Here is a 12538-nt window from a genome sequence, read left to right as displayed (position 1 = left end):
CACACACGCACACAGTTGAATTTTTTTTGAAATTTTTAATCTAAGATAGATTATTATTGATCAACACAAATTTGTTAAATAAGTTTAAAGTGTGTTTTAATATCTTAAGTATAATGTGTCAAACTCCTTTTCCAGTACTGTTGAAAATGATGATCGTGTGACATTCATACAAATTATACACCACCTATACACGTGATTCATAGCAATTTAATTTTTTCAACTCTTCAGGCCTGTTTTAAATACTACTGTCGGTCATGCTGGCATTGGCAGCATTCTCTGGATGTGTTGAGCAGCCATCAACCTCTCATGCGCAACCAGAAGGGCCTGAACCCCAAATAAACCCACCGCTGCCGGCGTGGGGAAGAGTCCGGACTGAGTTCACTGTTTTGGGGAAGGATGTTAGTGTGAGTCAAGAGCGACTCACTTGAGGAAGTCACTGCGTTGTATTGCACTGCTCTCGTTCTCGTTCATTAAGGCTCTATGCACACTAAAGCGTTCGTTGATGGTGACCTGTTTGCACAGCTAACCAGACAGCCATCGCCATGGAGATCTGATTTTAAAGAGTTGTGTTTTATTTTGCATGCACAGATTATTAGTTTATCTCGCAGGCTTGACTCTCTGATGCAGGCAAAAGCCAGTCGGTGCCTTCGGCTTCTCTTTTGTTACCAGTGTTTTAATACCATTATTTTGGTTTATTTTATTGATTTTTAAGGTGGTTTTACCTGCTTTTCTACTGCTGGTTTAGGTCATAGCATATGAAACAGATTTTTTAAGTTTGCCTGCCTCAAGCGTCTTTTCCTGTAGGGCCTTTTTTATTTTCCCTTTTTAACGCTCTATTAAATGGTTGATGAGCATCTTGGCTTGTGAAATGTTCTAGGAAGTGACATCACAGCTGGCTGATGCTGTTGCTTAGCAACCACCCTGCCATCAATCATCCATCAGATCGGATACATGTTAGCAACTCTGGATGGTTCTGTGCTGTATATAGTTTTTATCAAATCATAGCACTTTTTTTTAACGTAGCACTAGGGAAATCTTTGCCAGTGGTTTTAAAATTGTTTGTTTGAGCAGATAGAGGTGGAATTCTCACGTTGAGTTTGGTGTTTTGTGTTAAAGCCTCCTAACCTTAGTTAGCCGCTCTGGTTTCTTGCTGAAGCTGTGCCAAAGAGTATAATCTCTTCCTCGTTGCCTTTTGCAGCCGCTTTTTAGAATTTCAAAGTCTCTACCTCATTGCTCTGCAAGTATTGCCATGGTTATTTACAAATGTTCAGATTGGACAAAATAAAGTTGTTGAAGCACTGAAACATTTGATGCTCGGTTTTATTTCAAGGTTCAAACAAGAAAGTGTTAGAAAAAAATATCTCAAAAGAGAAATATTTCAGTTAATTGAATATCCTCTGATTTCATTTATAAACTATTTTCATAAAAAAAAAAAAACATTCATATCATCAAATAAAAATCAAATACCACCCAAATTTTTTTTTCCTTGGTATAAACAAGAAATTATATGACTATAATTCAGTACACAATAATGCTATAATTTTTGTTATGTATTTTTTGGTTTAGAGTTTGGTCCCAGAATGACAGGATTGCCAGATGATGTCAATTGAGTGTGTGTGCATCATGTGAGTTCAGTCTGTTTAGTCTGAGGCAGGCGTAGAGCCGCCAGTCCTCCTGCCAGCAGGAGTGCAGACACCATCAGCAGAGGTATGGCACAGTTTGAGTCCACCAGCTGCCCAAACACTACATTTCCCATGATGGCTGCCACACGACCCACTCCAGTGAAAACCCCCAGAGCTGACGAGCTAAAGAATAGAAACTGGAATTAATACATTCATTCTTTCAATTCTCAGAATTCTTCTGCTCACCAAGGCTGCATTTATTTGATAAAAAATACAGTAAAATTATGACATTATTACAATTGAAAATGACTGTTTTCTATTTGAATATATTGTAAAATGTCATTTATTCCTGTGGTGCAAACTGAATTTTCAGCATCATTACTCCAGTTTTTAGTGTCACATGATCCTTTAGAAATCATTCTATTCATCAAAGAATCCTATAATGATTTCCAAAATTATTAAGCAGCAAAAAATGGTTTCAACACTGATGATAAGAGCCATTATTAATAATTGCATACTAATAATAATTGCTAATAATTGAGCATATATATATATATATATATATATATATATAATATTTCATAATATTACTGTCTTTACTGTAGTTTTGAGTTTACTGTAGAGACTTTAAAAAAATGTTCTACTACTGTAGAAACATTAAAAAAATCTTAATTATTCCTTTTGACCAGTAGTGTAAATGATGTCTGTTTTGATTGACTGACCTCTCTGCATGTGAAATCAGTACCAATATAGCTTAATTACAAATGAATATTGGGGTTTACCGTAATTGTGTGGGGTAAAGTTCAGTTCCCACCACGTCTAGAGCGTTCCAGGAGATGACAGAAACACCGCTGAACACGCAGGACATGATCAGACTCTGAGCTTTGGTCTTCACCACATAGATGATGAACACGCTCATGCTGGACACCAGCAAACTCACGGCTACCAGAGAAAAATCCACATTATAATAATGCATCATTATAGCGCTTCATTATTTCTTTAATATTTTGTTTAATGTAGTAATAAAATATTTTGAGCTGCCATTCAAACATTGGAAGACAAAACCTGTTGTACTAACAAAGCAGGATTTTCCCACCAATTCTGTCCATGAGCAGGATAGTGAAGATGTTTCCCGGCAAGTTTGAAGCAGCTGTTACAAAACCCTCCATGTACACTATAAAAACACATGAACACATGCAAACGACACAAAGCCATGAGAAATAATACTTGAATATCATGACAACAAAATAAAATATAACTAACAAATTTAATATTTTTGTGCTTTTGCCGATGAGAAAAATATTGATTAGTCTCATTCTGTCCAGTTTTAGTAGCATTAACCTGCAGTTTTGACTGGATAGCAGCTTTCATTCTCTGAGTTTTGGACTCGAGACACGTTGGCGCATGGAGACCCTCCATCCTCGGTTCTCTTAAAAAGCTCTGGAAACCACATCCATAATCCATAATACCTGCACAGAGAGGATTACAACATTGAATCATACTTACTCATAATCTGCATCATTTAAATTAAGTTAACTAATTATAACAGATTTAAATCTTAAAGGTACAGTAGCAAAAACAACGTGTCGTGTTTAGCCAATCAGAACAGAGCTCATTTACATATCGACGTTATGATGTAGCAGCAAAGAAAAACAGCTTGTTTAATTCTAAGATTCAACTAAATTATGACTGACTTTGGTGTAAAAACCTCGACACCTTAAATTGGTAGAATATTTTGCCTTTACCATTTAATAATTTAAGTTTAGTACCCAAATGAAATGCAGAAAAATATAATCAGCAGAATTACACTTCTAGAAGCCAACGGTCCAACAAACAGCTGTTTCATGGGGTCCAGAGCCTGTAGAAGAACCAGCAAGGCCATAAAGAGCTCAGTATGACTTCATGTTAGCATTAATAGCTTCTAAGAAAGCAGAAAAGAAAATCTCAATAATGCATCAAAAGTGCTCTGAACCTGTTTGAGTTGGTGGCTGAACTGCTGACATCTTGAGCCGCTAGTGGGTCTGTTTTTTACTTCATCATCTTTGGATCTGATCACAAGACCTGGTACCTGTTAAGAGAAACTGTCAGTTTTATCAACTGACAAACCAAAATAATATAGTTTCCTTTATGAGAAGTGGGAAGGTTTAGCCTAGAATTGAAAGCAAACATCACTGAGGCGGTACTGACGGGAAATGGTTTTGTGGCACATCTGTTGTTCAGTTTGAACATCTTCTGGAACACAGACAAAGCCTCTGTCTCATGTCCGGCCTGTGGAAGAGAAACACATAGTGAAATAATGTGCCACCAAACCTGACAAACATGCAGCCTGTAATGGACCTTAATACAGTACATGCCATATTTGCAGTTCTACTAAATTCTAGAACTGACTTGTTCAGACACATGGAGTTCTAGAATTCACAGCCTATTAATTTAACTTTTGTATCAGTGTAAAATAAAAAGTAAAGTATCTTACAGTACACACCTCCATGAGGAACTTGGGGCTCTCTGGCATGAACAGTCTGAAAATAAGTGCTGATGACAGACTGGGGACGGAGCAGAGGACCACAAAAAGACGCCAACTCTGAAAATCCAACCAGCCCCAATGAGCACTCAAAGATGTTCTGGGAATCACCAACCACGCCACACCTGGAAAAAAACACAAAATATGTATTAAAATCAATATTCATGCATCAATGTTTTGCACTAATGACAATAAATGAGTACAGCCTACTTATTAGCTTATTATTTAGACCCTTTTTTCTAAATAGTGGCACATTATATATTTTTATCTTTTTTATATTTTGCCTCATGTATTGTTATTTATTTAAATATATTTTTATTTATTAATGGATACATTTTTGGTTATTTACTTTTGTCTTATGCATTTTTTGCATGTTTATTTAAATATATTTTATATTTTTATTCATATATATATTATTGGTTATGTATTCTTATCTTTTTTTATTATTTATCTTTGAGTATATCTCTAGATCTTCAGGTTGTGTTCTTTACTGCTCATGTTTCAATATTAAAACAAAACCGGAACAAAAACAATTATACAACCTTCTAGACAGTATTTTAGAGACACTCCTCTCTTAGCTCAGAGGATGATGGTTTTACCTGCTGCTAAAATATTTCCAGCCATCCAGAAGGTGGCTAGAGCGCTGATCATAGCCCCCCTCCTCAAACGTGGCTGAAACTCAGAAAAATAGGAGAAGATGACAGGAATGGAGCCGCCGACCCTGAGAGTGCGACACAGATGCATTCATGTGATTCCAGTCAAATGTGTCGAGATTCTGTCTGTATAATTTCTATGTAAACCTTCAGAATGTCTCTGTGGATGTAAAAATTCTTTTGGCATGTCATTACCCGACTCCACTGAAGAACCGCAGGAGCAAAAAGAGCCAGAAACTTGGAGCCAAACTGGCCACCGCCCCAAATATGCCATTCACTGCCAGAGAAATGACCAGAATGCTCCGCCTTCCTCTGCGATCAGCCAGATACCCCCAAACATAACCGCCCACCATCATCCCTGTCAAAGGAAACGGCCATTTGACACGTTCTATCTTAATGAGCAGCATGACAGTCAAATCACATGGTTATGTCAGCAGTTTTAATCACTGGGTCAGTTATGTATTTCTTGTAAAAAAAAAAATTTTGAAAAACTATGAGCATGACTCTGCAGTTTTCAGACACGTGATAAGGCAAATAAAATACAAAGTTCAACCAAATAGGGAACAAACTGCATTTTTGACCTGCTTTATTTATTTGATAAAAATGTTTGATATTCCTCCTTTGACCTGCAGTTTAAGACTGCAAAATTAACATGTCTTGCCTTTAACCATTTTCTCACCATGAATGAACCACAAATGCCTAATTTTCAGTTTTAAAAATGCAACATGATCAGATATTTGGTTAGAAAATCAAATAAAAAAAAGAAAGCAGCACAGATAATAACCAAGGAATATGCTGGAGGTGAGGAGCCCCATGTCGGCCGAGGTCAGCAGGAGGTCACAGCGTGCCGTGGGCAAGAGGAACGAAACACACAGGATCTCCACCGCATCGCTAGCGTTCGCCCAGCCGCAGACCACCAACAGCAGCCAGTGGAAGAGCCCGAACCCTGCAGACAGACAGAAACATGAGGATCGCTGACCACTGCATCTGGACATAAGAAACTACATTTAAGACAAATTATTCACCACATTAAATACATAAAGGTCAAATAAAGTTGATTTAACCTGCTTTCTCAACAGCCTCCTCATATGAAAGTTTCTTTCTGCTGGATGCCTGGTATATATATATATAGGATCATTATACACACACAAACACACACATATCTTTCGATCTATTTCTAAGTAAGACTATCGATGTACCACGTACTACTACAGTACTTGTTTGTGTCCAAACAAACCTTCGTACATAACATGTTCTCGTGCTGGATCCAGATTTAATAGTCTATATATCTGGTGAAAATATATCTGGTACTCATCTAAGTTACAACACTCCATCAAAATCAATAACAGACCGCACGAGATCGAGTAATATTAAACACATTTTCACATGATAATAAGGCATTTTACCGTCTTCGTCGATATGAGTGGATGAAAGCAGGGGTTCTGTGTCTTCATGAGCCCGTCGAGGCATAATAATATTTCAGATGAAACTATTTATGAGTTTAAACTACATAATCGCTGGTCAAAACATTCAAGTTTTGTAAACAGAAGAGTTGGTGGGCGTGGTTTATGTCAACGTCACCAAGGCCCGCCCCTTTCACGCGCACTTCCTCAAATTTAATGATAGTTTTTTAATCAGATTTTTTCCATTTAAAGATATAGGGATCCATAACGACTGAACCCAAGCTGGTTTTATTAAAAACAATTATCAGTGTATGAATAATATTTTATATTGCATTACTTGGGAGTGGTCTTGTGAGCGTGACACAACAGCGCAAACCACGCCCCTGTTGACCACCAGGCGTCGCTGTTTACCACGCTCTCTCTCTCCCCGTTTAAGTTTAATGGCGCTCTGTCATTTTTATCTCTCGCAGATGGCGGCCAGCTCGGAGCGCAGTCCTCCGCCTTTCCCGGACTCAGAGGAGCCCGAGCTGCTGGAGGACAGCGACGAGGAAGCGGATGCGTTCACCGGCACGGTAACGTTAAGTCACAAAACTAAACGCAATCACAAAGGTAATTAGCTGTAAACTTCATACAGACAAGACAGTAAGAGAAGAAGGCCGATCACTTTCACTTCTCTGACACCCTCAGGTCTGCCCATTCTTCTTCTTCAGCCGCAGATCTTCAGCTCTGCTGGTTTATACGAGTTTTCTGTGATCATATCTGCGTAACGATTTAATAAAGATGTCTTTTTTCAGCATCACCTCATATTTGGTCCTTCCGCAGGATTAAATAGATCTGGGTTTAGGCCTGCATGTGACATACTGAAGTTCTTGGAGGACACTTGTAGTTGGGTAACGTTAAATAATATCACAAGGAATGTGACCCAGTTTTCCAAACTGACTGAAGTCACACTGTTAGAGAGAGTGTGTAAAATAAACGTGTTATGTTTAATATGGGAAGTGTGACAATACGTGAACTTGTTTATGCAAAACCACCCAACGCACTGTAGTTAAGATATTTTATACATATAAAATATTAATGCATGCATGCATGCATGCAGAGCAAAACTAAAATATGTGTATTAGAAGGCAGGTCCGTCTCTGATGAATGAGCTGGTGTCCAGCAGTCAATATTTACTTAGTGTAATAATTCCAGTCTTTTCAGGTCAAAGTACTGATGGTGTGATCATGTGAGTCTCAGATGTGAGGGAACGTCTAAATGCCTTTTTTTTTCCCTTGGCAAGCTTTTATTTTGGTAAGGTTTTGCTGTGTGGGAAGGAATTTACAGTTGCTGTACGTGAGTCATGGTAGGGTGGATTGGTGTATCTTGAAGGTTGCAGGTTTGAACCCAGCATGAGCTCTACCCGTTGTGCCATTAAGCAAGGCACTTACCCTGGGTTAATCCAGATGGCTTTGGATGAAAGCGACTGCAAAATGACTTACTATGTGAATCTCACGAGAAATGTGCAGGTCTAATATATAGCATATAATAAATATTTAACCCTAAAATCAAAAATGGAAATATGAATTATTATTTAACATAATTTTAAAAAGTAGCCAGTTTTAGGAGCATTGTCAGGGACAATTTTATTTATCGGTCTATTTATTTTTTTACATTTAAAAAAAATAAATAATGTGACGTTTGTTCAGTAATGAAAATCACCCTTTTGGAAATCAATTATATTGATATACTTCAAATCACCAGTTGTAAAAATGCTGAAATGCATACAAATTACAAACACTAACATGGTAAATATTTTACAGTTTAAATAATATATAATTCTGTTACAGTAATGAGACTTTGGTTGGAAACTGTGCTTGATTTTCAATGCAAAAAAGTACTGAAATAGGCTTGCTTGCTTGCTTTATTTATTTTATTTTAAATCGCCAATTGTACAAATGCACATATCTTACATAAAAATAACAAATACTAACAATATTAATATTTACAATTTAAATACTATGTAATTACTGTTATAATAATGAGAATTTGGTTGGAAAAATCTCTTAATTTCCAATGCAAAGAAACATGAAATAACAAATATCTGCATTAACATGATAAATATTTTACAGTTTAAACAGGGTGTGTCTAATTATTGTCACAATGAATAATGAAAGCTTTAAATAGCATTAAAGCATTAAAAAAGCTTATATCATTTCTGTGCTGTTCCTAGTCAATTTCTGAGATGGATTCTCCGTCACCGGACTCAACCAGACCTCCTAAAGACATCTTCAACGAGCCACCAGAAGACATCTTCAGCGATCCTCTTAGCAACATTAACTCTGAACCCCAGAAGAAAGTAGACGCCAAGATCCCTTCTCCTAGTAGCGATGAGGCCGTCGACCTGTTCAGCGACCCGCTGGACGATGATAGCGAAGTAATGAGTTCACCTGAGGTCCAGAATCCCATGCCAGATCTCTTGAACGAGCCTGTAGAAGCGCCAAAGTCTGATGTCCTCGGTGAACCACCAGTGCACAGAAACGCAGCCCGACATCAGGATGTTTTTGAAGACCCTCCGAAGAGCAGCAGCAAAAGCTCTTCCGTCAAGAAAGCAGCGAGTGCGGAGATGTTCGGTGACGACGATGATGAGGAGGATCTGTTTAAGGAGCCGCCAAAAGTTGTGACGAAGAAGCCTCAGCCCTCGGGACCACCTGTTGATGTTTTCACAGAGGTGAAATCAGACGTGAAGGTCAAGCCACAGGTTAAAGACGACCCCACGGATCTGTTCGCTGAGGAAGCCTTGACGGCACCTGCCCCCAAACCCTCCTCCGGCAGCAGCAGCTCCAGGACCAACGGGGTTCACTCTGAGGAGCAGGATCTCTTCTCAGGTACATTCAAACCATCTACTTGGAGAGCATTTTTGGGCATCATAACACAAATTGATTCAAACCTAGTGAGTGTCCTACCTAGTTAGCATTTTTGAGCAGCATATGTACCGTGACTTCTAAATGTTTAATGGGAAAATGAAAATTGTCGATTTACTCACCCTCACGTCATTCCAAACCTGTAATACTTCCGTTCAACACAAATGAAGATATTTTTAACCCTTAAATGCATGAATGTTTCACCAACCATTATTACATATTCGAGTCTTTAGCGACCCGGACCTATATATCCAGCACAGATGGATCTCTACCTGCTGCAATAGCAAAAAACTCACTTGATATTTTAAGAACAATTACAGAAGAATAAAATGAAGCATATTTCGTTACCTTTTGAAACTTAAAAGGGTTCAATTTGAGATGATTTTACCATCGCTGTCATCGTCAGCGACAGTACATTCTTGCACAGTACATTCAGCATCTGCCTCACATTCACGATCTCAACCATATTCTCAAAAATATCATTTTCAATGACTTCATATTCAATATTTTGATCACTGGCAGCTTATTCACCACATCCAGCATCAAATGACAGTGACATTTATATTTCATTGCGTATAGTAATTGCTCTGCAGTAAAGCCATTCAAACCACTTCAATTTTTGCTGATGATATTCGTTTGTCCGTAATTATGAGTGAAACGTCACGTCATCATTGTGTATCAAACAGTGCCACCTTGAGGAAAAAAGATGCATTGCACATATTGAGTCATCAGATATGTAAATATAGTTGCGCAGGAAAAAAATACTTACACATTTACTTACCTTGGGTCTCTAGCGACCCTATACACTTTTTACAAAAAATTAATCAGAAAACAGGCATTCTTTTATATTTTACCATTTTTTTCTTGTTATATTGTTTATAATTAATAGATTGAGGAATACTAAGAAAGTTGATGTCTAACTTAAAAAAATGAAGGAGGGAGAGGGTAGAGAATGATGTCCCGGGTCGCTAAAGACCCGAGGTATGCATTTAAAGGTTAATGGAGATTTCCATCCCTCTATTGACAGTCTACTAAACTACCACTTTGATGCTTTAAAAAGTGAGATCGTAAGAGATCGTAAAACTAATCCATATGAATCAAGCGGTTCATGACATTTTTGGGCATCATACGTGCGCTTGAACATTTTGCATTTGAAAGTTCGATTTGTGTTTCGAAACCTAGTGAGATGCCTTCTCAAACATTTGAACATCACATATCCATTTAACTGCTTGGTTTATGTTTCCAGACAACAATTAGGCCTTCACAGGGGAATTTGGTTTCTTGATTCATGTTTTAGTACCTCGTGAGGCACAGTTGAATGTTCAAAACAAACATTTGAAGCAGTGTGTTTTTATTGTTAACTAATAGTTGTTGTTGTTGATTGAAATAAAGCTGAAATAATAAAAAAAGTAATTATTAAATGAAAAACTTAAACTTTAAAAAACTAGAAATTAGAGATCTTGCTTTAGTAACTACCTGGCTTAAGTTTAATAAAAATGACTGAAGTACTAAAAACTGAAATAAAAATTAGAATATAAAAAAAAAAAATATATATATATATATATATATATATAGATATTAAAAAACAATAAAAATAACAACAGCACAGAAAATTACTAAATAAGAAACAAATTAAAGTAAAAACTGAAAATATGAAAACAAATTGATACTACAATATTATATAAATAAAATTACAATAACACTGTCAAAGTGAGAAATTACACGTTTGGCCTACATTACCTCATGATTTCTTTATTATAGGCCCTTCCCATTCAAGACATCTCTACCTTCCTGTTTCGCAAACACTTGCACATATATGGGCATTGCATTATATGAACGTGGTTGAGTTCCGTCCGCCATTCTTCACAAGCACGTACTAGACTCACACTCTCCCACGTCTTCCGCACAGACACACTCACTCGACATCCGTGCAAACCGGCCCGAAGCACAGACAGGCGTGGCCTGGCAGGAAGTGATGTTACTTGGCTTTGTAGGACTGGTCTTTTTGATCATGTGTGTAGTAGTGCGCCCCACAGGAAAATGAGGAAGTGCTTCATTTAGGATTTGTTGTTCTCTCTGTCTGTTAGTGCGGGTGCTGACCACAGATAACTTTGTAGTTGCTTGTTAACAGAATATGAAGTTCCTTGTTCCTGTGTGTGTGTGAGGGTCATGTTTTGCCTACACTGTGGAGACAAAATGTACCACAAGAATAACAAAACCTGAAATCAGCTGCACTGTGAGGATGAGCCAGGAGTACCAGAAAGAAAACAGTTTAATAAATGTACAAAATAGTCATTTAAATTAATTGTGAATTGCGGTTTGCCATACAAATATGCCCCACTCTCTAAACGCTTATGAAACAAAAATATATATGGGAATATACTGGAAAATATAATGCCATATATTAAATGATACATTTCCATATATGGAAAACTATAGGCCTAGTGCTTATTTTTTTCAATACTGCAATATATTAATGTACCCATGTGTGGCTATATATTGATACATTTAAAAAATACATATATAGCAATGAAGACAAAAACTTCACTGCATTTTTACATGCAATAGCTTTATTGAAAAAATTCAATTTCTTAAGAATTCTCTCACTTGTTTGCATAGATGAACTTGTTTACATATCTCACATTTGAAAATGTGTGTGATGGTATATGGGAAAAAAAGTGTTTACTGAAAACAAATCTTAATTTTTGGACATTTCGATGGCAACATGGTGGGTGGAAAATGAGATTTGACATTTTAACTTAACTGATAGCACCCTTTGCAGCTCCCCTGAAAACCGCGGAAAAGGAACGTTGTTTTAGAGGAAGTCCAAGACAATATTTTGCATTCACAGTCAGAGTAAAAATATGCATTAAAATTTAATTTGACTTGAACTGAAAATCTAAAAGTGCAAAACATTTACTTTCAGAGTTAGGCTAAGGGAATAGAAAATATCACAAGCTCAGTATTAAAACAATAGAAGCAATGTACAGTCTCCTCCATGACAGAGAAACAAATGTGTCTAATTGTCTGTTGGTTTATGCCACTGTGGAATAATCTTGCCAGCTGCATCTTGTGACTTGTAGAGCAGGTTCCTGCTCATGACCTCATTTAGGGAAAATAGGGAGAAACTCTATTAGGAGAGCCAGTGAAAAACAAAGGAACAGAGTATTACAGCAAATAGAAGTCATGACGTACCTGTGTGTCTGCTGCCTGGATCAGTCATATCCGCTTGTGCACATAATAGCTCTGTTCTAAAACCTGGTGAGCTGCCTAGGCAGCATTTTAAGGCATCATATGCATTCCTTATATTAGGATGTATGTAGTCTTAGTGGAGAAGGCAGTTCCAGAATGCATTGTGTTCACAAGACAGTAGAGGAATGCTGTTTATATATATATACTGTATATATATATATATATATATATATATATATATATT

General features: G+C 37.2%; 3 protein-coding genes across 3 annotated transcripts in view; 2 read left to right on the top strand and 1 right to left on the bottom strand.

The window, feature by feature from the left end:
* Positions 1 to 428, top strand: part of LOC107680111 (cytoplasmic polyadenylation element-binding protein 1-like) — an 11117-nt gene extending 10689 nt beyond the window's left edge. The window contains exon 10 of the mRNA XM_016475884.1: positions 271 to 428. Coding sequence (XP_016331370.1) covers positions 271 to 428 — 158 coding nt within the window. The remainder of the gene's footprint in view (positions 1 to 270) is intronic.
* A 973-nt stretch (positions 429 to 1401) lies between these two features.
* LOC107680133 (synaptic vesicle glycoprotein 2B-like) lies at positions 1402 to 6284 on the bottom strand. Its single transcript, XM_016475903.1, has 13 exons — positions 6198 to 6284; positions 5861 to 5912; positions 5581 to 5742; positions 4992 to 5154; positions 4743 to 4864; positions 4105 to 4268; positions 3810 to 3890; positions 3595 to 3690; positions 3392 to 3480; positions 2964 to 3091; positions 2701 to 2796; positions 2405 to 2564; positions 1402 to 1805 (listed from the first exon to the last, which is right to left on the bottom strand). Exons 1-13 carry the CDS (start codon positions 6264 to 6266, stop codon positions 1622 to 1624), a joined length of 1566 nt encoding a protein of 521 aa, XP_016331389.1. The 5' UTR covers positions 6267 to 6284; the 3' UTR covers positions 1402 to 1621.
* A 385-nt stretch (positions 6285 to 6669) lies between these two features.
* LOC107680132 (sorting nexin-1-like) overlaps positions 6670 to 12538 on the top strand; it is a 22570-nt gene continuing 16701 nt past the window's right edge. Inside the window, exons 1-2 of the mRNA XM_016475902.1 lie at positions 6670 to 6771; positions 8412 to 9066. Of these exons, the coding sequence (XP_016331388.1) occupies positions 6670 to 6771; positions 8412 to 9066 (757 nt within the window). The remainder of the gene's footprint in view (positions 6772 to 8411; positions 9067 to 12538) is intronic.

This window comes from Sinocyclocheilus anshuiensis, unplaced genomic scaffold (genome assembly GCF_001515605.1).
Source record: "Sinocyclocheilus anshuiensis isolate Anshui unplaced genomic scaffold, SAMN03320099.WGS_v1.1 scaffold376, whole genome shotgun sequence".
Taxonomy (NCBI): Eukaryota; Metazoa; Chordata; class Actinopteri; order Cypriniformes; family Cyprinidae; genus Sinocyclocheilus; species Sinocyclocheilus anshuiensis.
The sequence above is the reverse complement of the archived record's forward strand: the minus strand, read 5'-3'. Positions and strand labels throughout refer to the sequence as shown.

Coding starts and splice junctions, on each gene's coding strand:
- LOC107680133 (XM_016475903.1), bottom strand. CDS start 6,266: ATGCCTCGACGGGCTCATGAAGACACAGAACCCCTGCTTTCATCCACT. Junction 5,743..5,860: donor GGAGGCTGTTGAGAAAGCAG/GTTAAATCAACT, acceptor GTCTGTCTGCAG/GGTTCGGGCTCTTCCACTGG. Junction 4,865..4,991: donor CGGTTCTTCAGTGGAGTCGG/GTAATGACATGC, acceptor TCGCACTCTCAG/GGTCGGCGGCTCCATTCCTG.